General features: G+C 41.3%; 1 protein-coding gene across 1 annotated transcript in view; it reads right to left on the minus strand.

Moving 5' to 3' along the window:
• Nucleotides 1–25,349, minus strand: part of SYNE1 (spectrin repeat containing, nuclear envelope 1) — a 407,398-nt gene that overhangs the window by 59,470 nt on the left and 322,579 nt on the right. The window contains exons 113-124 of the mRNA XM_014532125.1: nucleotides 23,876–24,031; nucleotides 20,682–20,852; nucleotides 19,170–19,303; nucleotides 18,563–18,767; nucleotides 16,052–16,234; nucleotides 15,371–15,517; nucleotides 14,187–14,341; nucleotides 13,625–13,772; nucleotides 11,487–11,581; nucleotides 7,727–7,961; nucleotides 5,803–5,997; nucleotides 2,663–2,788 (exon numbers count right to left, since the gene is read on the minus strand). Of these exons, the coding sequence (XP_014387611.1) occupies nucleotides 2,663–2,788; nucleotides 5,803–5,997; nucleotides 7,727–7,961; nucleotides 11,487–11,581; nucleotides 13,625–13,772; nucleotides 14,187–14,341; nucleotides 15,371–15,517; nucleotides 16,052–16,234; nucleotides 18,563–18,767; nucleotides 19,170–19,303; nucleotides 20,682–20,852; nucleotides 23,876–24,031 (1,950 nt within the window). The remainder of the gene's footprint in view (nucleotides 1–2,662; nucleotides 2,789–5,802; nucleotides 5,998–7,726; nucleotides 7,962–11,486; nucleotides 11,582–13,624; nucleotides 13,773–14,186; nucleotides 14,342–15,370; nucleotides 15,518–16,051; nucleotides 16,235–18,562; nucleotides 18,768–19,169; nucleotides 19,304–20,681; nucleotides 20,853–23,875; nucleotides 24,032–25,349) is intronic.

Below are 25,349 nucleotides of genomic sequence, written 5' to 3' on the forward strand. Positions count from 1 at the left end.
AATTATAAGGTAAAAGTTGAGAAGGTCTAGTGATAATTTTACTCAAATTAAAATAATGGGCTGAATGCGTTTTTTGCAGGATTAGAGATTTCTTTAAGTAACTTGTCCAAATACATATCTTCTGATTTTGGGGAGAACCGATTTAAGAAAAAAATCATAAAAAAATATTTGAATAGGTTGACATTAGTTTTTGCAGTGTTTGAACAGATTTTGCAATTTGCATAGCTAATGCTTTTTGCCAGCTCTTGATGATCTTAGATTCCAGCTAATTTAATATATAAATAGAATATTTCACGTGGCTTTTCCCCCTCTCTTTTTGTGTCTTCACATAGCAGACAAGTTTCCAAAGGCAAAGGCAATTAACGGCACTGTCAGAGGCTAACGTCCTAGGCAATTTAAGCAAATGAAGGTTCAGCCTGAATTTTCTAGGTAATTGTTTGTTCTGCTGCTAAGGGTGGTTTGGGGGAAGAGAAGACGGGAGCTGGACCAAAGTGCATCCTTTTAATCTCCAAACTTAATAGCAGGGCATGTTTGTAAGTGTCCTGTATTTTGGGAGATGAGATCCCATGGTAACAGTATTTGGCTGAAAGTGCAAATCATCCAGGTATATTAAATATGCAGCATTCCTGTTTATATCCATAGACATATTAAGTTGCCATGCCAATGTAAAGGCTTTCCTCTTTTTACAACAGTTTTTAACTTCCAACTCAAACATCAGATTTAGTATATAGATTAAAAAAGTAACAGCTGGTGTGGCTCAGTGATTGAGCATCGACCTATGAACCAAGAGGTCACGGTTCAATTCCCAATCGGGGCACATGCCAGGGTTGCAGCCTCGATCCCCAGTAGGCAGGTATGCAGGAGGCAGCCAATTAATGGTTCTCTCTCATCATTGATGTTTCTATCTCTCGCTCCCTCTCCCTTTCTCTCTGAAATCAATAAAAACATGTTTAAAATAAATAAATAAAATAAATTAAAAAGTAACACCACCACCAGAAACCAACTCTTTCAGACTCCCAGACTCCCTGACTTGAGTCCATGTGGTAAAAATAAAGCCTTTGGACTCAGGCAACCTTGATATTTACTAACTTTGAAAAGCTATTAAACTTCTAGAAGTCTCAGTTTTCACACCTGTAGTAGGGAAATAAAAGGTTGTTCTCGTGAGCTGTGCTCATGACAACAGAGAGGACATTGATACAGTCACTGGAACAGGGAAGGAGTTGATAAATGCCCATGCCTGGTTACAATTATGGGTTTAACACAAACTCTTAAATCTTTGCATACTTCTGCATTCATACCTCGTGATATTATTTCACTCACCATCCACGATGTAAAGCACACTTACTACCTTCTATTTTTCCTAAGTCTGACTCTTCTCAAGTTTCAAGGAATAGCCATAATTTTAATATCCAAGAAAAATTCTTATATGCACACATTTTATGATTTCCAAACTTCTTTTTTGTTGTTGTTAATCCTCACCTGAGGATATTTTTTCATTGGATTTTAGACAGAGTGGAAGGGAAGGGGAGAGACAGAGAGAAACATCAGTCTGAGAGAGACACATCGATTGGTTGCCTCCTGCATGTGCTCCTACTAGGGCCAGAGATTGAGCCTGCAACTGAGGTACTTGCCCTTAACTGGAATCGAACCTGCGACCCTTCAGTCTACAGGACGATGCTCATTCCTAGATTTCTTTAATAATTAATATTTCTTAAATGCTTACCTTCTTAGCCAAAGTGAAGCAGAGAACTGATTAAAATCCAAATTACTTAAGTATGTGTGAAGTTTTAAACAGAATTACTCTAGTGCAGTGATTTGCAAATGATAGGAAACACAAGGATGTGTACAGAACATTTTTAAAGGCAGTTTTGATTTGACCTGCATGTGGCTCAGCAGAGAACTGCTATTTGGGCACTACCCTTGGCTACCCAGGTGTGAATGGAAGGCTTCGTTCAGCCGCTGTGTCACGTTGGTCTCAGTGAGCTCAGGACGTGGCCAGTGCTCTGCGTTAGCGACTGATTGCTTCCAGTGCGCTTTGAGGTGTCAATCACAATCTGTAAGTAGCGGGGCCCTGAGTGCCCGGAGGACTGTGGCCCAGGCAGTGACTGAGGTCAGCTATTTCCAGCTGCTGTTCCTTACAGTAGAGTCTGCACGGCAGGGCGTGCTCCTCCAGGGCCACTGCCTGCAGGATCCTCACGCTGCCCAGCCTCGCCTTCCCTCCTGCAAACTAGGCTCTTCTGCTAGAAGGACTCTCCGTGTGGTGTGGCTGCTTTAAAGAGATCACTTCTGTTGCAATATACCCGGAACTTGCACCTACATGCAGACGCCATAGGAGTGTGACCTGATTATGCCTTCAAAGGCATTATTACAGCAGAAGCACACAGGCAGGTAACAGGTAAAGCTCAGTCCAGCCCGGCTGGCGTGGCTCAGTGCCTGAGCATCAACCTATGAACCAGGAGGTCAGATTTCGATTCCCCAACAGGGCACATGCCCAGATTACAGGCTCGATCCCCAGTGTGGGGGGCATGCAGGAGGCAGCCGATCAATGATTCTCTCATCATTGATGTTTCTCCCTCTCTCTCCCTCTTTCTTCCTCTCTGAAATCAATAAAAAATTATTTCAAACAAACCAACCAACCAAAAAGCTCAACCCAGTCACTCACCTTGCAGCGCATCTGCTCCGCAATGAGCTCTTCCTGGTGGTCCGGCAGAGGCAGGGAAAGCTTCTTTTTGAAAGTTCGCAGTTTCTCCAGAGACTCAGCTATTCCAGTCTCACACTTCTCCCAGTCCTAAAATGGGAGGAGAAAGACATTCGATGTATTCTTCTGGAGGAAACTGGAAGAAAAATACCCTCTGAATTCCCATACATCAATTATTACCTGATTTTTTTTTACCAGACACATGTATTTCTTTTGTAATAAGAAAAGTAAAAGAAAGAACATACAGAAATCAGAATAGAGACTTGATTCTTTACAGCACCCTACCCACAGGTGAACTCTTATCTGCTGTCTCAGTGCCAGTGCAAATTAAATTCAACTAAACAAATCCCCTTAATTTTGTCTAATATCCCCCATTCCTGGCTTCCCCCTCTCCATCAGCCCTCCCCAGGGATCCCTCCCCACAACTTAAGTTACTGAGTTCCAAAGAAAAACAACTAGAGTTGCTTTTAATAATTCGTGTGGTGCCGAATCACGTTGCATTTTTCTTTACATGATCTCTTCCATCATTACCCATCTTTCTTTGTCTGGGTCATTTCTATGTCCTCTCCCGGTGCCTTATTTTTAACACAGCAACCCAGAGGTGCTATTTACCAAACTGTCTTCTTTAAGAAGCGTTGACTAGATTTCTCCCATACTCAAATGTCTTTTGGTTTCTAACTGACCTGAGAATTTGGCTCAAGATTCTGATTTCACTTTTAAATTCCTTTAGGGAATTTCCTAGAGCAGGGGTGGGCAACCTTTTTGTGAGTGCGTGCAAAAACCAGCAAAATCTCTGACTCAAAATTCTTCTGCGTGCCAACCCTAATTTTTTGAGAACATATTACACCTACTTGATATCTCTTAAGGTGTACATATGTGAAGAACCTTGAAGAAATAATAAAATTAATTCGAGCGACAAAAACACAGTATATGATGATGAAAAATACATTTATTTTTTAATGTATACATGTTATGTAAAATTATTTATTTATCTAAGATGCACCTACACTGAATTTATCTGAAAAATAAAAAAGTCGATATTAAGAAAAAAATTGTAAATGGAATATTATAAGAGAGGGTTTCGCGTGCCAGCAAAAGTTACTGGCGTGCCATGTTTGGCACGCGTGCCAGGGGTTGCCCACCCCTGTCCTAGAGTGTATCACCACATTCCCTCTTCCTAGTTACCAGGAACAAATATCCCTGTGTTCCTAGGCCACAGTGAGTTCATCAATGCTAAGCAAAGTGAGTAGACAGAAATATCCTTTCTACTTGAATTGAACAGCATTCTCAATTAAATCATCACCCATTTTGAAACCTATCAATCCACAGTCAATAAACATTCATTGATCCAAAAAGGGAAAAGATCAAGTCCTTATTTATCATGACAAATTTAAGAGTGATGGTAAAGTAGGTGACCATGCAGAACATAGAATTATAATGATTACATTTTTGGCACATTTTCACAGAGTATTAAATTAGGAGATAAAAATAGATAAGCATTTTGTTATAGCTGTGGGGGAAGATACAGTAACATGAGGCTGTCCAACCATTAAAATTTAGCTTCATAAACTCCTTAGGCAAATAGGACATTGTGTATGATTCAAGATAAAATAAACTTTAACAAGGAAAGAATGGGGATTTCCCTTTCCAAGCGTGGCTTAGATTCTGAAGCTATAGCCAAGTCTCTTTACTACATGAATTATAAGGAAATAGCGAAATGTCACGGTCTGCAAACATCTATCAAAATGGATGTTTCACACGCCAACAAACAGACTGACAAGAAAAGCAAATGCAGTGAGTCAACCATCTCGCCTTATTAAGTCCTAGGAATGTGTCCAATAATCCCAGCACAGATAAAGAAAAACATATGATTAACATGTTCTCTACAGAATGAGTTACAATGTTTTTAATCCTTTCCTGAAAGCAAAACTGAAGAAAAGGGAATCAGGCATATTGTGTTACTGATGAATTGTGCTGTGTGCAAATAATTGTTCTTTAACAGATGTTCAATGGCATTTTTGATTGTTTCCCACACCCAGGTAATATATCATTAAATAATATTTAATAGGATACACCCAATGGGTGTGCACACTTTAAGTATTAAAAAACAACAACAACCCACAAAATGTATTCCATTCACTTGAGTTATTACCTTTGATCCAAAAAGTTACAGGCCAATTTTAATAGACAATCATATTAAAGTGTTGGTGAGTATCAACATATTTAAAACTTTAGTATTTAGCTGTGTTCACTTTTTAAAAATGATGTTATTAACAATGACAATTAGCATCATTTATTGAGGGCTCAATATGTTCCACCATGATTTACCTTCAACATTTCATTAAATCCTCGTAATGCAGTATGAAGGAGGTGTCATCATACCCCCTCTACAGATGAGGAAACTGAGGTTGAGGGAGGTTGAGTCAACCAGGTTACTTGGTATATTATAGTTTTAACTTGGGTTTGTCTAAGGTCAGAGCCCATGCTCTTTTTCAACTGCTGATTTAATTATGTATTTAGAAATGGCTTTGAAAAGTGAGGGAGAAAAGCAAATTGTGGGGAATCTGGATAAACTTACATTTCCCTAAACTTGCTGCCTGATTAGTGTGCAAGCGGAATCCAACCAAAGGCTTAATACAGCTCCTGGAGGTTTTATCTCATAGCCACACCCTTGGATAAGCTAAGATCAAATCAAGAGCACCTTGCTGGATAGTTCTTTCCCTGCTATAAAATAAGAGATATCAATCTTGAAAACCACTGTGAAGTCTTAGACTAGGGAGTGGAATCTACTCTTCGCATTCCTGTCTGGGTTTATACAGTCATCACATTGCTCCTGGCTTAGCACCGGCCATCAATCAGAATTCACTGCTTGCATGGTCTTGTTGGACTTAAAACGACTTTGTTGGGGGATTTTCCTGAGAGACAAACTGCTGGAAATGGAGAGACTTCTCCGGTTTATGCAAGACAGGCAGAGTCGTAAATAAGACATAGGAGGTCAGAACACCGCAGGTTGACAAGGACCTTTGCGTTATCTGAGTTGCAGGACACCAATGAGAGGAGCTTGCAGCTCTGCTACATCTACTGGAGGAAGGGGCTGGACCTACTTTCAACAAGAAGGCCAGCTTTTTCTTCTGCTCCTCCAGACGCACGCTGGCGGCTTTCCACTTCTCCTGGATTTCCGTGAGCTCGGCCTGCAAGGCGGCCTGGGCCCCGCTGTCGGCAGAGAGCAGCAGCTGCTTGCCCGCCTCCACGGTCAGGATGTAGCTGCCTTGTTGCCGCAGGAACACTTTCTCTTTGAACTGAAAGGAAGCAGAGCTGTTTATTTTCTCATTCTTCCCTTCATCATTTCCCCATTACCAGTATTTTTTAATGACCCTGGATGTTTGCAGACATAGCATGCCCTCTTTTATCCTGTAAGCATTTACTGAGCAAATACTTTGTGCATGAATAGAACTACATGTAAATAAATGAGAAGTCAATAGGGAGAGGCCTAGTGTCTGCTCCCGGTTTAATGAAATCATGAGACAATATGAAAACTGCTCTATAAAATTTATGCACAGGGAGCACACTGTCATATGTGTGTGTATGTGCTTTTAAAAAATTTTATTATGATCTTTATATTTCTCCCACAGAAAACATTTATAATTCGTATTTAATATAAACTAATTCAAAGAAAGATCAGTGATCACATATCTAACCCACTTGGGGTACACAGGGGGCTCCCTCAAAATAGTAATGCCTTTGTGAGTCTTGAAAGACATATAAACACAACCAGGTTAAGGACCTGGTGTCATGTGAGGGCATGGAGGCAGGGAGAGAACACCTCCCATGCAGAGAAATGAGGATGCGCTAATTTGCTGTACAAGGTAAATACGGATTTAGGGCCCTGGAGGTAGTTTTCAGTGGCTGGAACATCGGATGCATCTAAGAGCAGAAGAAGATGAAGTGAGACCACCTTGCATAGGAATTCAGTTTGGAAATAAAAGTGACTGAGATTCACAGGATATTAAGCAGGAACATGACATGTTTGCTGAAAGCAGTCGGGTAGAAAACGTGGTCAAAGAAGAGCATGTATCGGATCTACTATGACAGGTTAGAAAGCTATCGCCTGTCTAGGCAAGAAACCATGAGCACCTACTCTAAGGCAGTGGCAGTAGGGATGGAAACGAGGAATATTAGACACGGGAAGGGAGAGGAAACGAAGAGTATAGCTATGGTTCCTGACTGCTGGACCGCTAGCTGGTGATGACATTTCCTCAGATGGGTTACATGGGAACTGGACTGGAGAATGGTTGGTCCAGAGAACCCAGCTGTTGTTGGAACCCACGGAGTATGTTGTGTGTGTGACGCACATAGACATACATCTAAAAGGCAGATGAATTACATGAGCTGGAAGCTCAGGACGTAAATGTGACCAGAAGATACCAATTTGGCCATTCTCTGCTGTTAGAATGTCATTGAAGCCACGTATGGACATGAGGTCTACAAGAGAAGTGAGGAGAAGAAAGAAAGCAGAGAAGAGTGACCTTCAGAGGAAGAGGGACCCATGAAGTCCACGGGGACAGACTGATGAGAAGGCTAGCAGGTATCTGTCCAAGAAGCTGGAACCCAAATCAAATTCCCAGGCTGGTGAGAGGAGGGGCTGGACCAGGAATGGACACACAGGACTGAGCCCCTCTCTTCTTTGGGACACTCCAGTGAATTGTTTAAACTCAGGAGTAAAATAAGCGCAGTCAATGCAAGGTTGTCCTTCCCTTTCTTCTCCATCCCTGATGGGATCCAAGGAGCTGCTGGGTGGCCTGGGTGTGTGAAGAGGAGGGAGTGTTTGTACGAGGCCGGAACCTACCAAACTTTCATCATTCAATACGGCCTTTGGAAAGCAGTCATTTTCCATGTGTCTGTTGACATCTGAGAACGACGTTTGTCCTCATTCCAAAGTCAGTCCAGAACCGCTCTGAGAAACTGAGGCTGGGGAAGTGTGCAGAGTGGACAGGCAGAAGAGGTTCAGCCGGCGTGCTCTGCCCTTACCTGCACGTCGTCGAAGAGGGTCCGCGCTTGCTGCAGTGGGATGGGGACGCTCCCGAGACCGCTCACGGGCAGGTAGGACACTTCGACCAACCACTTGCGGAGCTTCTCTGCCATCTCCCTGTAGCGCTGCCACTGGCGGATCTGGCTGTCGATGATGCCTCTCCTTTGCTGGGCCCTGCGGATCACTCCCTGCCACTGATGACTGAGGAGGGTCAGTTTCAGGTTGAACTCATCCCTGGGGAACAAACAATTCCACAGGGGAAAACACTGTGATCCCGAATGTAGTGACATTATCAGCCAACGTCCACATACTCGATGGCTGTAAGCCCTGAAAAGCGATCAAGGGCAGAGGTTTTCAAATATCATGCCATGATCTGCTATCAGGTCTATTGCCAGCACATTTGAAAATGAACAAGCCGGGCTGGTGTGGCTCAGTGGTTGAGCATCAACCTATGAACCAGGAGGTCATGGTTAGATTCCCAGGCAGGGCACTTGCCAGGTTGGGGGCTCAATCCCCAGTAGGGGGCGAGCAGGAGGCAGCCCATCAATGATTCTCTCTCATCATTGATGTTTCTATCGCTTTCTCCCTCTCCTTACTCTCTGAAATCAATAAAAATAATTTTAAAAAAATATAAAGATGAATAACAATTAAAATAGCGGGGTTTGAAAACAGTGAGTGTTCTCATGTTTCAGCACAGGCTGACGGCATATGGATAAGGTCAATGTCGAGTGCATGAGATTGGAGGGGGCATAGGGCAGCAGTTGCAATGGGAATGGCCCCCCAAACCCTCACCCTAAGTGCACCTATAGAAATGTTTGCACCATGTCCACAGCACCTGGTGTGTGCTACAGGAGAAAATGGGGAGCAATGCTTATTGATAACCTCTGTCCTCAGCTGGAATTATAAGCCACTTTGAATGAATAAAACTGGGTGATTTTAGCTAGAGTCAGGAGCCACTTAAATAAAATTATGTTATTTAAAAATTAAAGAAAACCACACTGTATTCCATGAGCTCTCAGTATTCCTCACAATAAACATCCCTGGTCATCACTATAAAAAGGTGGTCCATATGCATAAAGGTATTCCAATTTTACTGAAGTCTTTTCAATTTCCAGGTAAATAATATCAGATATTTTTAGCTTGTTTTTCCTACTTCTGTATTTTCTACCTTTAACAAATGTTGTCTCGGCCAGCATTGCTCAGTGGTTCAGTGTCAACCTATGAACCAGGAGGTTCAATTCCCATTCAGGGCACATGCTTGGGTTGTGGGCTTGATCCCCAGTGTGCTGTGTGTAGGAGGCAGCCGGTCAATGATTCTCTCTCATCATTGATGTTTCTGTTCCTCTCTCTCCTTTCCTCTCTGAAATCAATAAAACTATATTTAAAAATTAAAAAATGTTGGCAGTTATTCATTGAGTTTTCTTTATCTTTCGACTTGTAGCTCTAGAACTGGTTTGCCTAGTATCCAATAGAATGAGTTTCTTTATAGATGATACTGTTCTTCACATGTTTTAGTGCTCATGTGTAACATTACTCACTCTTTCTCTATTGTGTTAGTTTTTTTGCTCTTCTTCCTGAGATATGTGATTTCTCCTCCTGCAGATCTGAACTGGACTGATTCTTCGGGGCTCACACTCTTGGAACCTCCTATTACCTAAGGCAGTGATGGCGAACCTATGACATGCGTGTCAGAGGTGACACGCGAACTCATTTTTTTTGTTGATTTTTCTTTGTTAAATGGCATTTAAATATATAAAATAAATATCAAAAATATGTCTTTGTTTTACTATGGTTGCAAAGATCAAAAAATTTCTATATGTGACACGGCACCAGAGTTAAGTTAGGATTTTTCAAAATGCTGACACGCCGAGCTCAAAAGGTTCGCCATCACTGCCCTAGGGCCACTGTGAACTCTGAGTTTGTAACCAAAAGTGTTCTCAGTGTTTCTGTTTTTAAAAGAGCCTTTCTGATATTTACCATCTAAGTGCAGTAGAACCAAATATGATGAGTTGGGTTGATGAGACCTCCCTAAAAGCTACCAGTGTCTCTCATCTCTGAAAACATGTGACTCCAGGCCCCAAGAATACCCTGCAACATGAGAAGTGCCCTGCCTACCCTCTCCCCACCAGGCAGCCGGCCAAGGTCTTGCTGGAGCCGCATCCTCGCTCTGCAGAGCAGAGCAGTCCTGAGCTACCTGCCAGCATGAGGAACTGCTTCGAGCACGACACTGTTCCCTCTGCTGAACTTGAGCTCTACAAAGCAGACGTTATAAATGAACTCTTAAAACAATGCATTTGTAATCTGAGGCCTTCCTACTGTCAACATGTTCTAACGAAAAATTTTTTTTCCACTTGCAACTTTCAAAATTATTCTCCAGTCCAACCCTCATAATTTCATCCCTTGGTGTTTTTCCCTAACTGATAACATTGAAAATTTAATAGATGTTGGCTTGCGCATGCCTTTTAAATTTTATTTTACTTAATGACTCAAACTTTTGTAATATTGTTATAGAGTTGCCTAAGGGAGGATAAAGCAAAAGATAAGTTAATTGCATCTAAATCTGTCTTCTTTTGAGGGACTTAAATTCTCTGTAGAGTTCACATTAAATTTGGCTTACTTAGACTAGAATAAATACGGTATCATATTTTGTTGTTCCAAGTTTAACCATAGAAATCTTTCATGTTCTTCCAAAGAAATAGCCACTTTAAAACTAAAATTGCTTCCAAAGCATTTAAGAAAAAACACAGCTTAATAAAAATCATGATTTTTTAAAATAATACAAAATTAAATATAATCACAATTACTGGTCCTAAATATGGGAAAGATATATACATGTAATAAAATAAATGAGGTTTATACTGCAAATATCACCATGGAGTCTAGATGGGATAGCATAACATTGGTCCCAGGAAATGGAAATGTAGTATGAAAGCATCAACTCACATACCACCAAGCTAACGAGGAGGTATTACCCCTGCATTTGAATTTTTTTTTAAAGTTATCTTCATTGTTGAAAGTATCACAGATGTTCCCCTTTTTTCTCCCCTTGACCTCCTCATTCCTGCTCCTGCCCACTCCCTGGGCCTTCACCTCACTATTGTCTGTATCCATGGTACGCCTGCATTTTAAATAAAGAATCTGCTAAGTACACAAAGAGGAAGCAGGCTGCGTGTAATATGACGTAAGGTAGCCAGCCCACCATTTTCAAATCTGGTGGAATTAGCAAGGTATGAGAGAGCTGGCTGGTCTCGACTAGAAACCAGATACTCCAGTTCTAGGCTCGATTCTGTGCTAGGTAGTTCGTGGCCTTGGTCCTATCAGTTCACATTTCTGGGCCTCAAGTTTTCCTCTGTAAGTTAGAGGGATGGTCTAGCCATCTCTGGGCTCCTTTTAGGAATAAAATGTCTGCAATCATGTGAGACTATGAGAAGCATATGTTTATAAACCACTGATGCCTCATTGATACAATTCATTCTGATCTATTTATTAATTCCAGTCTCCTACAGACAACTAGCAGAGGCTGGCTAGGTGATTTCCAATTACGCTACGTCCTTCATATCATAGAATAGCAGTTCTTTAAAAAGATTCAATCCTCAGTCATTTCAGAGATTCATAGAAGCCTCTCCTCCAATTACGGAGGCTCCACTGCAGTACAATTGCCTTGGGAAGGTTGGATATATGCCTTCTAATCTGCTCATTAGAAAGAAAATGACTAATTTACTGGAACCTTTCTTCATAATAATATATCAAAGGTCCTACCTGTCATCAACTTGACCTTGTTCCAGAAGACGCTGCCCATCAGTAATGATCGAGTGCAAAACCTGTTGACGACTGAACATCTCTGCTTGAAACAACTGTTATTAAAAAAAAAAAACAACACACAAAAAAACACATAATTTAGAGTTTCTAATTTTAATGACCCGTTCTCTAATAAGTTTCCAAAAGTTCTGATTTAAGCAAGGTTATGGAAAATCTCTCCAGCTGAGTCGGGATACTTGTTTTATCCTGCAGTGTAGAAATAACGTAGTTGTAAACCATCAATTAGGATAGCCTTAAAGTTTAATTTTTATTTACCAAAACTGACTAAAAGTAGAATTATGTTCCTCTCCTTTCTTTCGAAATCACCTATAAAGTTGGTTAGCACATAAATTGTATTCCAGATCCTTCTGTATGCAGAGTATGGTTTCATACAGAGACTAGCTTAAGACCTTTTAAGAAGTTGAAGAATGAAAAATAAAAGAGACTTTTTTTTTGGAACTCACTATTTTTCAGTTTAATTGGGTTAATAAAATTATTTCATACTAAAAAATTCAACAGAAATGATTCCAACCTTTTTTTCAATTGTTGCTTAAACAGGTTTACTGAGATATAATTCACATACCATATAATTCACCTATTGAAAGTGTGTAATTTAATGATTTTTATTATATTTGCAGACTTGTGCAACCAATACCACAATAAATCTTAGACCATTTTCATTACCCCGAAAAGGACTCCATGCTCATTAACAATCACTCCCCATTTCCAATCCCCACCTCTAAGTAACCTCTAACCTATTTTTCATCTCGACATTTCATATCAATGGACTTATGCAGTGTGCTGTCTTTTGTTATTGGCTTCTCTTCCCTTAGCATTATATTTTCAAGTCTGATCCATTTTGCAATATATGTCAACAAAGCATTTCCTTTTTATTGCTGAGTAGTATTCCACTGTATAAAGATACCACATTTTATTTATTTATTCTTCAGTTGGTGGATATCTGAGTTGCTTCCACTTCTTGGCTACTATGAATAATGCCGCTATAAACAATATTCTTGTACAAGCTTTTGACCACATGGATATATGTGTGGATGTATATTTTCATTTCTCCTGGATGAATTCCACCCAGGAGTGGAGATACAGGGTCACATGATAACTCTATGTTTAACACTAGGAGGAACTCCCACACTGTTTTCCAAAAAAGCTTCACTATTTTCAATTTCTATCAATAATGGGTAAGGATTCCAATTTCTCCATTCCCTCCCTCATCAACACTGATCTTTTCCATTGTAGCCATCCAAGTGGGTGTAAAGTGGTATCTCATTGCAGATTTCATTCACTGTATTTTATTTCCCCATCAGTCAAATCAATAAAAATGGACTTAAAAATACCTTACACGTATTTAAATCCTTGATTTCTTAAATGTGAAACAAAATGCTTCAAAATTCATTTTATTCTCTTTTAAATTCTGCATAAAGCCTTTTCTCTGCTTGTAGGTAAATCCTATCTCCCTATTTGCATATATTTTATAAACATGTGCGACAACTCAGTCGCACCAGTAAGTAGCAAAATAGAGGCTCACAGCAAAATAACTAATTTGGGTTTTGTATCTAGTTTTCTATCAGTGTTTCTTGAAAAATATAATATAATCTGGTCAAGAGGTGCACTTGGAGGTTTTGATAGCTTGATTCCCTAGAATAAAATGCATATATGCTTTTTAAAGAACATACAATTTTCATTTATCAAAGAATTTTTATCAAAGCAGAATCTCTGTAGCAACTAGCCTTGGCAATATTAGTGGAGTCTGTAACTCAATTTGAAAATTGAATCCAACTTTCTGAACTCCTTCCACAACCCTGCCTGCCTCCCCTCCCCACCCCTGTAAGTAGACCTTGACCACAATTGTGACACGATCCAGTGCAGGGTATTGAAGCCGGCCACCGGCTTAAAACCAACAATGGGGCAAAGGGTGGGCTACAATTTGGGAATTAAGCCATCAAAAGAAAGAAGGCAAAAACAGTGTGTGCATTTGAGCAGACGCAGCACAAGATTCAGCCTTTTAATCCCTCCACATGGCATTTTGTAGCATCTTTCAAAGGCCTATTTAACTGCCCCCAAATCTACTTAGCATAACTCACCTCATGGGCTCTCTGCTGCTCCAAAAGATGCTGATAATTGCCTGAAATCTCAACGGCTAATTTTTGCTCCGTCTGAACCAGGAATTCCATCCATGTTTCGCATTTTTCCAAGAAAGTCTGATGTTGTAGCAAAAATGACTGCAACTTACTGACAAAATAAAGGAAAGAGAATAGTGGCTATGTTGCTGCTTTTTCTTCTATCTTTGGCATATAAAACAAGATTAAATAATTTCTGCCTCTGATTCTAATTTGACTATCACAAACCTTTCATGTTAGGTAGTAAAATTTAGAAAGCAAAATTGAGAAAAAAAAGTTTAAAATGGTTAAGTTTTAAGAATGAAATGATGATGTATCTTTTATATATTGTTATGTAAAGGGGCTTGCTATTTTTTGATTAAAAGAATATTTAATACATTAAACATGGGAAAGCACAATTTGAGCTTCTTACTTTTAGTTCCAATTTTGTACATCGGAAAGACCTAGGCTTTATAACTGCACACCAATCATGAACTTGTTTCTACTGACATATCACAGCCGCCAAAACATCTCTTGGAGACTCTACCTGAATCTCTCTGTGGTCTGAGAGGAGATGAGAGACCAGTGCCGATTCAGACTCTGCATCCTTTTGATTTCCTTGTCATTCAGGGGTAGCCTGTAGCCAAGCTCATTCAGACGGTCTAAATCGGGGGCCATGCTGCTGAATTTTAACATCTGTCCCTGAAAGCGAGATTTAAGAGTGGGTTTAGCACCGCGGTCAGAAAGGGGAGGGAGCTTTCCAAGTGCTCAGTGAACTTGGATTTCAGCAAGAGGCCGGCTGTTGCTCTCCTGTGCATTTCTAGGCCACCTGCTTGCCATCGCGAGAGCTGCAGATAAAGAAAAGCTGCACCTTCCAGTCAGCATCCGGGGCTGCCACTGCCACTTGGCTATTGCTACTCACCACCCCTTGGGGAACAGTTAGTAGTTATGTGTATTATTGACTGGATTCACTTACTAATAAAAAGTAATTCTTCATAGAACTGATAAAGAATGAAAATTATGCTGATGGCTGAGAAGGCGTATTCTTACCTTTATAGTTCATTTATCCCTGCTAATCTGTCCCTTTATTATTTAATAATAATAGTGATAGTAATACTAATTAACATGTATTGAGCACTTATTTGAACTAAGCATTGTTATAAGAGCTTTACAGGTAATACAATAACTCATTTTTAGCCTCAAAACAATCCCATCAAGTACTACACTACTATTCCCAATTTACCATGAGGAAAAAGAGGCCCAGAAGCTTTAAGTCAATTGCTCAAAGTCACCCAGCAACTAAGGGGTAGAGCTACGTAAGCAAGAGTTGTTGGGTTCTTGCTAAATGGCACACTACCCCACTCCATACATTATCTGAAGAGCTTCAGTTTTAGGACTTTGGCCCCAGCCCCGATGTTAGTGACCATCAACTGAGAAAGCAGTCTGTGCTTTCAGCCCTCTGTCCTCCCTTCAGTCCCAGGACAGGGCTGCCTCTTCTAGTCTGCCTGTGGGCATTCACAGCCCATCTAGGAAACCAGCCACAGGAAGGAGAAAATGCCAGGACACTTGGCTGTGTGTGTTTTCCCTTTGCGTGCTCTGCAAAGCTCATCACCCTGGAGAAGGAAGTAACTCAAAATAAAAAGGTAGGCCTATGTCCGAAGTTTTGAGTTTTCCTTAAGGTTTGGAGGACAGAAGATGGGAGGTCTGGGACGAGGATTTCCACACACTTGCCTTCAGTTCTTCCATCCTTTCCTGGATGGTCGAGAGGTCAGATGAGTGGCTGGGGTCCTGCCCTTGAAGTATTTCTTCAGCTTCTACTATCCAGGCCTCCAAAGCTTCTAAACTCTTGGTAAAGGTTTCATAGTCAAGAACTCCAGCCTTTTTATTACAAAAGAAAATGAATAGTTAGAAATCTAGTGAAAGGACATGGATACTGAAATCATTTCTCATAGTCTATTGTCTAATTGCAATTGGACAGGCAAGGCTACAATGATTTTACATTTTCTTCTTTTTAATAATATAATTTTCTAAAACCTAGAATGTGTTACTTCTATGTAGAATTACCCAGTTAGAGTCACTCTTAAAATATATTACCAAACTGAAATATATTCTGATTCTTGCAAAAACTTATGAATTTTAATATTAAGCCACTTAAGTGTTATTAACTGAACATATTTTACTCAGTGCCACGGAAGAAAGCATTGGTTTAGGGGCACAATTACTTTGTAAAGAATAGTGTAAAACTCCCGCCTTCCCTTATTCCCACAGAAAATGCCAAGTTTGTTTATATTTTTATCCTTTGGTCTTGAAGGAGGCGGTGTCTGAATGATGAAAAATCTTCTTTTCCTGAGTTTATGCTCAGAAGTTACAGAACACCCAACTGACAACACAGGCTGAATGTGAGCTCTGTACCTGTAACACGCTCTGCTGTTTGCAAAGAGCCTGCTCCAGGGCACACAAGTGTTGACTCAGAGACAGCTGGTCCGAGTGAATGGCTGCTGCTGCGGAAGCATCCACCTGTTGCTTGAGTTGCTCCCCCAGCTCATGGAGAACAAACAGGGAATCCTTAACGGTGCCCAGACCTCTGAGGAGGTCCTGTGGAAGATGAAAACACGCCCGTCATGAAACCACATGCTAAGTGTAGTCCGTATAACAAACAATCAGCGAAGGGCCACGCATCTAGAAACACTCCATTCTTATCTGTCAAGTTATTACACGAAATCACCTTCACCTGAAGGAAAAATAATCAAGAATTGAGTCCAATTTATAAATTCAATTTCCACTGGCTTATCATTCTGAGCATAAAAGGTGGAGGCAAGAGATACCATGGAAAATACTGGAAGTGCAGCTCCCCCTAGCCCTGGGCACCAGAACCATCGCTAGGGTTCCACACCCGACTAATAAATCCAAAGGCACACGCAGTCAAATGTCCTGGCATTATCCCCTTTTTGTGGCTGGTTTCCTAGCCGGGGCTGCGAATGCCCACAGGCAACCCAGAAGAGGCAGCTGTGTCCTGGGATTGAAGGGAGGACAGAGGGCTGAAAGCAGACTGCTTTCTCAGTTGATGGTCACCAACATTGGGGCTGAGGCCAAAGACTTAAAACTGAAGCTCTTCAGATAATGCATGGTGTGGGATGGTGTGCCGTCTAGTAAGAACTCATGTAGATTAAAAATTTTAAAGAACGCATTTACTATCTATAATAATAAAAACATAGTAATATGTTAATTATTGCGAATTTCATGCATCAGGCCTCTAGTTCTGATCATAAAAGCCACAGAGACTTTTATTGTAGAACACAGGGGAATGCAGCAAAACATACATAAACAAGAAAAACAAATCTACAAGTAGAGTCAATAACTGCAATAGTGGACAGTTTTTTCTTGCTTCTTCATATAATTGATGTCAAATTGAAAACACAGCGCCACATTTTATCTCTTTCTACTTAGTGTTATAGGCCCAAGAGATGAGTTTATCAACAGTATCATCTGTAGGATGGGTGGTCGAGGTACAGTGGTTGTGACACACCCGCCTATCTCAGTGGGGTGTGGAACCCTCTCGATGGTTCTGGTGCACAGGGCTAGGGGTGAGCTGCACGTCCAGTATTTTCCATGGTAGCTCTTGCTTCCAACTTTTATGCTCAGAATGATAAGCCAATGGAAATCCGGTTTCTGGTTTCCATCTACCACTAAGCGATGACACATGACTGACTCTTCTACTTGCTGCTGGTGCCCCACCAGACATGGAGGAGAGCGAAGAGCCTGCGTATACACACGCAGGGCCTACTGTGAGAGGAAGAAAAGCAAAGGGCGACTTTACCCTTGACATAGCTATCAGATAAAGGCACAACTGGGAGCACTGCGCTCTAAAACAGGTGCATCTCCACTCCGAGGGCTGAATATTGACAATGAAATCCTGTTAAGGATAAACCCTCAGTAGACGGAGAAAAAGCAGGAGAACTATATTCACCATACATATTCAACTGTAGCTTTCACGTGATGATGTGTTATTAATGTAAATGTATTAGACTAGGTAAAACTTTTATTTATGTGCTTTTTATAACCTGCCTAATTCTGATAAACTGAATGGGAAAGTTTGTAAGAAGATATTTGAAACAAATTCATTAAAGACAAAATAGGACAAATAGTAAGAGCCATGCACTGCGGGAAACAAAACTGTTCCCAAAAACCTTAAGTAGGTTATTGGCAGATACAGTGAAAAAGAGAACTATTAGAAAGCTATTAAGAAGAATACACCCATAAATCAGGAGAGAAAGACTTCTTTGTACCATTAAATTCTTAGAAGGCATTATGTTGATGCTTATGTAAAAGATAATGAACCAAAATGGATGAGACCTTTAACAGTAGATTTTTAAAAGATAGAACATTATTCTCCATATGGTCATTTCTTATATTGACCATCTCTGTAGAAACAGCTTGAATCGTTCACATGGATTGCATTCCATTAGGAAAAATGGGAAAATAACTCATTGGAAAAATGAGCCTTAGCCGGTTTTGCTCAGTAGATAGAGCGTTAGCCTGCGGACTGAAGGGTCCCTGGTTGATTCCGGTCAAAGGCACATGCCCGGGTTTTGAGTGAATCCCCAGTAGGGGGCGTGCAGGAGGCAGCCAATCAATGATTCTCTTTCATCATTGATGTTTCTGTCTCTTTCTCCCTCTCTGAAATCAATAAACATATATTTTAAATAAATAAATAAATGGAACAATGAGAGGGGCCTTTAAAATCCAACGCATGTGTTCTGAAAACCTAGCAGGCTCCTTGATTAAAACAATTCTTTGCGGGTCAATTGTCTCACATACTGAGACATATCAAAGGCTTACCCACATCAGCACTCGCCCTGCCAAACTGGAGAAGTCTACGAAAGGCATGTTTGGGAAACAAACCATGATCGTGCCCGAACGTACATTGCAATCGTGAACCCACGTAGCCACTTCGTCATCTGCGATGTCCTTGCTGGCGGCCGCCTTCAGCAGCTCCTGGGTGCGGCCCGCCTGCTGCTGGACCCCGGAGGCGCACTGCGCGGAGTAGTCCCGGTGTCTCTGCCACAGCTGCAGGAGGGCCCTGCTGGCCTGCAGCTGCTCCGCCACCTCTTCCAGCAAGTTGTTCCATCTGGAAACGAGACCCAACACGTGTGGGCAGACCTCCCCCTTGCGCCAAATGCTCTGACTTGCTGTTTTATGTTTCACGATCCTGCGTCATGCGCATTTGGAAGGCATGCAAGGATGTCTCATTTCTATTGCACATCATAAAAAGTAGCATGTCACAGTCACCCCAGGGGGAGCCTGCAGGAATGAGGCCCATCTTTGGGTACATAGCAGTTCTAATTTCTCTCTCAACATCTTCGCTGCTTTTACTTACCATTAGCTTCATGTTGTCAAAATTAAAGCGCAAGTGGAATAAAATCTACAAAGCCCAAATTCAAAACCCCGGCAAGTTTTCATTGCGTCACTACTTACAAGGTGGTTGTGCTGTACGCAATGCAGCACAGTGTTAAGTTAGCAGGCGCCATACCTCATAGTGACTTCCTTTAAGGTACTGGTAAGAGTTTCTGTCACAGGTGGGTGACACTGTTTTAACAGCTGGTTGGTGACAGAGTCAAATTTCTGTAAGCTCTTTTCCTGTTTTTCTAGATCATCTTGAAGATTCTGCCCAAAGAAAAAATACCACAGATAAAATAGCAGTTATTAGGTCTAAATGCTAAAAACGAAGTCTAAAAGTAATTTGTAGCTGTTTTCATGAATATGCACATATGAATATAGAAACAGTGACGTCGCTGCAATGCTTTATATGCAAGTATTACTGAGAGTCTCAGTTCTTCGTGCAACTAAGTGATGGTCTCGATTCTTAGTACATCTCCACACGTGAAGGAGGCTACAAAGTCCAGTCCTATTTAACACTGGTATCCGATTGCCATCAATTCAAAATATGCAAAGTAAAGACCCTGGATTCTTTCCTACCTTAAGAGAGCATTTGCAGGTGTTCAACACAGACGAGGCTAAGTTAAAAAGCACTTACAACCTCCTCAAAGTTATAAAATGTGCTTTTAAACTTACTATTCTCAAAATAACTTTTAATGATTCTTAGTATCTGCAACAAGAATTTAAGGTTCAAATATATTATGTAGACACATTTTATCCTTCTTCCTGACTGCCCAGCCCCCCTTCCCCAAAGGTATGCCCTTCAGAAAGCCTGCCTATGAGGTCAGCAGCATATACATTTTGATCTCCAAACCAAGGAGGTACATGCTGGGCCCTTGCTGGCATCCCACCCCTTGAGGGCCTGCCCTGCCACCCCATAGTCTGCATTGAGTAGCCGGGGAGAAAGAGCAGTGACAGGGAGGGTGTTCAGTGCCCAGATGTGCCGGGAAGTGGGGGCAGCAGCTAATCTGAGGGAAGTGGCCTGAGCTAGGAGGGGTGCTGCGTTTAAGTCAAACAGCAATGATGCCACGATGCCACTCTAGATGAATGCAATGATAATGACACAGGAAACGAAGCAGCCGGTGCCAGAAACAGAGGATATGTGTACACACTGGGCAGACCACAGATATTATGCTAAATAAAAAGAAAACAGTAGTTTAAAAATTTACCACTTTTGCTATTTTTCCCTTTGCTTTCTTTTTAATCCCTGAGCATATGTTTGGAGAAGCAGGATAAAAAGAGAAAAGGGAAGACAGAGAAGGCAGCAACATGGATCAAGGAGATAGATTTGGATATAAAAATCATTTTACAAAATACATTCAGGTGGATATTTACATGTTAGAATTTAAAAGTCATTTCATTAGATACCATTAATCCAGAATTTGGTATCCACAGGCAAGTTTGGATGAGGAACAAATCAAGTTAAGTTTTTAGTTTGTCTGTATCGTTTAGAAAGATATCTGCAGGTAAAATTATTTAAACATTTTAAAGATACTTAAATATAAGCCATAGACAGCAATATTCCAGGACGATGTCCACATTTGCTATTTTCTTTATTTTCTCAAATTCAAAAGCATGTTCAGGGAAGGGTGAGTTCAGTCCTTACCTGAAGATTGTCTACCTGAACTTGCACAGCTTCCAAGGAGCCGATCAGCAGGCGGAAGCGGGAGAGCGAGTACCTGGCCTCCAGGAGGCAGCTGTTGATCTCATCGGAGGCCGCCTTGTGCTGGCTCCACTGGTCGTGCACGGACCTCAGCAGTACCTTTAACTGCCCAGCCTTTTCAAAGAGAAGGACACGTCTTACAACTGCATCACACTTAACATTACAAAACATGTGTTCAATGGGTGGGAAAAATTAATATTGAAGAACTTTATCAGGGTGTCGAGCATTATAAATGAACTCAAACACAAAAGATTGCACACATAAGATATAGCAATGTTGAAACTGATGCCTCTCCTACTTTTGAACACTCAGTCTAAATCAAAATTCTTGAAAAGGTTTTATACATAATCTTTATATGTAACATATATCATATAAAAGTGATAAAAAGCCAATATATTTAATACTACAGTTTAGAAAATGAGTGTTTTGACTAATGCATTAACTTTAGTCTTCATAACAACTTTATGAGGTAGATAACATCATCCTTGTCTTACAGATGAGGAAACTGAGGCACAAAGACGTTATGAAAATCACCTGGGACCATGCTGCTAGAATGTGAGAAGTCTATATTTGAAACGAGGCAAATCTGGTCCCAGGAAATGATACTTATCAGTCTATCTATCTATCTCACATATGTGCACACACACGCACAAATGAGTATCTTGAGACAAAAACTTCTCAGAACATTTCCCCCCATACTTATCTGCAACAGAAAAGTTAAGTTTTTAGTTTGTCTGTATCATTTAGAAAGATATCTGCTTTGGACTTCCTGGATGTCAGCCCCAATCTTCTGAATGCAATCTTTTCAATATGGAGGAACTATGACCATAATTAAGAAAATCGATAATAATAAAAGCATAACATGCTAATTAGACCAGACGTCCTTCCAGACGACCTTCTGGACAGAGCCAGGGCTGGGAGGGAAGCCAGTGCTGGCAGTCGGGGGAAGGAAGGCCTATACTTGCACGAATTTCGTGCATCAGGCATCTAGTAGATTATATAATAAATTAATTTGTACCTGCACGCTCTGCTTTTCTTCTTAGCATAAAAAATAATGTTGAAACCAATCAAGATACCATCTAATGGGCCCACGGACTAAGAAGGTGCTGCCTCAGAGATGAGGCGATGCCCACAGGTGCAGACAGGTGCCAGGGCCCACCCCATGAAACTCAGGAAGAGACAGGTAAAAAAAGCCAGGAGGGAATGAAAATTTTTAAGGAGTCTAGTTCTTCTTTGTGTTATGCTTGAGATGATGTTTCTATGAAAGAATCCCTTAATTTATTTATGTGGTAAATTGTTTCCAAGAATTTGTGATGATTTATAAAAATACATATAGGCCAGCCGGTGTGGCTCAGTGGTTGAACGCTGACCTATGAACCAGGAGGACACAGTTCAATTCCTGGCCAGGGCACATGCCCGGGTTGTGGGCTTGATCCCCAGTGTAGGGCATGCAGGAGGTGGCTGATCAATAATTCCCTCTCATCATTGATGTTTCTATCTCTCTCTCCCTCTCCCTTTCTCTCTGAAATCAATAAAAATATACAAATAAATAAAAAGATAGTAAACTTATAAAAATATACGAAAAATGAATTAAAAATCAGGTTGAAAGTAAGGGAAGGGAAAACTGCCCGGCTGCACTGGGAGGAGAGTGCACGGGCTGTAAGCAGCTGCTTGCTGGGCCACTGGTCTCAGTCACTGTCCTGCTGGTGCTGCAGCGCCTGCTTCTGTAAAGTGTGGATAATGACTATTTGTGTGCAGAACAGTATTTGCTTTGACATGTATTCTTTTCAGAGGATTCAACACTCCATTCAGCTTAGATTTATCAAGTGTCTCATGGAGCTATGTTTCAGTGGGAGAAATATGAACAGAGAAGTAGACTATACCACATGTTAGAAGTTGATAAATAATAGAAATAAAGGCAGAGCAAAGGAGAGAGTCAGGGAGTATGGGGCGGTCAGGAAAGCCCACACTGAGATGGAAAATTTGAAGAAAGACTTTGAGGATAGGGAGTGACCTGGTGGATACTGAGGAGAGGGTGTGGTGTTCCAGGCGAAGGACACAGCCAGTGCAAAGTCCCTGAGTATGGGCCAGGCCTGGTCAAGAGCAGGGGGAGAACAGAAGCCAAATGAGCCTGCAGGACAGACAGCTGCCAGAGACGAGGTCAGAGGGACCCTGGAGGCTGGGTCACGTGGGCCTTCAGGTCCTCACCAGGTTTTGTCCTCATTCTAAATGAGACAAGAAGCTAATGGAGGGTTTGAGCAGAGGACTGCTGTGATCTGGCTTCCATCTGAACAGGACCTCTCTGGCATGGAGACTACTGAGGAGGTCACTGATAACCTCAGGTGAGTGGTCGTGATGACATGGACCTGGGTGCTAACTGCAGGGACAGGGCAGAGCTTCGAGTCTGAAAATACACCTGTCCTGTTTGCTGATGGGCTGGATGTGGGGTATGACAGAAAGACAGGAGTGAAGATGACCCCATGGTTTTCTGCCCGAACAACTGGAAGGTTAGAGTTGTCATTGACTGAGTTGGGGGGGAAGTACAGGGGGGGGGCGCAGAGGTGGTTTGGACACGGGAGTTTGAGATGTCTACTGGTCATGCAAGAGGAGATGTCTACACATTGGGTTTCCCTCTTGACCCCAGCCTCTGTCTCTATCTAGATTTTAGGAGAGAAATCCAGGCTGAGGATACACATTGGAGAAATGTGTGTGCCTAAATGGTATCTATGGACATGGATATGAAGGAGGTTATTGTATATTTATTATAGAAAAGATCTGAAGCTAGACTTTAAAAAAAAGAGGTTAACAGCCTGGCCTGTGTTGCTCAATGGTTAAGCATTGACCTATGAATCAGGTGGTCACGGTTCAATTCCTGGTCAGGGCACATGCCTGGGTTGCGGGCTTGATCCCCAGTGGGGTGTGTGCAGGAGGCAGCCAGTCAATGATTCTCTCTCATCATTGATGTTTCTATCTCTCCCACTTCCTTCCTCTCTGAAATAAAGTGAACTTAAGTACAAAGAGTTGATGTACAGACTCGTATTAATTACTCAGCTACTTTAGGAAAACCAACAGCAGGTCATGAGCGTGACATGGCGAGCAGGGCTTGGAGCCAGCACTCACAACAACATTAACATTACCATGTGGTCTAAATGCGCCCAGGTTTGCTTGAGCTCCTGCAGCGTGCTCACGACAGCACCAGACACTTCTTCTTTCTTGTCCTGAATCAAAGCAAGTCCATTCTGTTCAATCTTCTCCACCTCTTTTTCTTTGGCTTTAATCAAATCTTCTAGATCCTGAAAGATTAAAAACATAGTCATTTTAAATTGCTCTATTATGATGCACTGAAATTGAGCCATGATAGTCTCATAGCCTAAAAATCTCTAAATAACCCCAAAAACTTATAATTCTCGGGACAGGGTCTCCATAGTGAAACTTTTTCCTGCATTTAAATTATGTAAATGGCCTTTTTATTCCATGATAAATTAGCATAACATATCAAAGTAAAATTTTGATTGCCTGATAAGGAAATGTCACCATGTAACTTTTTTTCAAGAAGCTACAGGAAACAGTTGGAAATGGTAACATGATTAAATTCTTAAATTCATGTATCTTGGTGTTGGGAAAATTACCCCGTCCTAACCCATAGGGTAAAATGCACTGGAATGGTATCCTGTAGCCCAGTATCTGAGATTTAGTTATATTTCGGCTACAATGGAGCTGTGGCACTTCGGATACGTTACAAACATTCACTGTGTCACAGATTCTTCAGAATGTCTATTATCCTTTATTTCTCCCTAAAATAGTCTGATACTATGTGATTCGAAAAAATTATAGGCTTTTTTCATGAACCAAATCCTCATTTTCTTTGGGATGTGCATTTATAACTGTCAGTATGGGATGTGCAAAAAAGAAAAGAAAATGAGGCAACGACCTGGAGATCACACTTAACCATGCTTCACAACCTTAACCAATATTTGAACGCCTTTTGAAAATTTGGAGAGCTCAGTGAGGCAGGCTCTGACTGCTCTCACCACTCTGTGAGTGAGCATGTGGGGGATCATGTCAGACAACCTGTCCTGGGTCTCAGAGCTGGTGAGGCTGCAGGTGGGCTTGGAACCCAGCCTTCTGAGCTCACTGCCGCCAAGCCCAGTGCTGCAGGCCAGGCAGCTGGACAGGAGTTGGGGAGAGGATGCCAATGCCAGGTTGGGTGATGGAGAAGCCGTAGATGAAGGCCTGGCTACAGTCTCAAATTCGGAAGTGCATCCCAGAGCTAGATGTAGAATGTGTAGACTTTGGAGGTTAGAGTGAAAAAATTCCAAAATATTTTAAATTTAGATAATGTCTCAATTCTGTAGAAAAGATTTCCACTCTTCTCTCATGATCCGCATAGAGATAACAAGATGGGGATTGGGTGGTACTATTCAGAGGCTATAGAGAGGAGCCCAGCCTCTGCTGTATTCATTACAAATGTTGTGCCTCTTTTATTTTTATTTCTGTGGGGTCCAAACTTTTAAGTCTACCTAATTTATAAAATAGGAATAATAATAGATTTGCTTACCTGAAAAGGCTAACATTATATATATTATATATTATATATCTATATCTATCTAT

The sequence above is a fragment of the Myotis brandtii genome, unplaced genomic scaffold, assembly GCF_000412655.1.
Source record: "Myotis brandtii unplaced genomic scaffold, ASM41265v1 scaffold847, whole genome shotgun sequence".
Classification (NCBI taxonomy): Eukaryota; Metazoa; Chordata; class Mammalia; order Chiroptera; family Vespertilionidae; genus Myotis; species Myotis brandtii.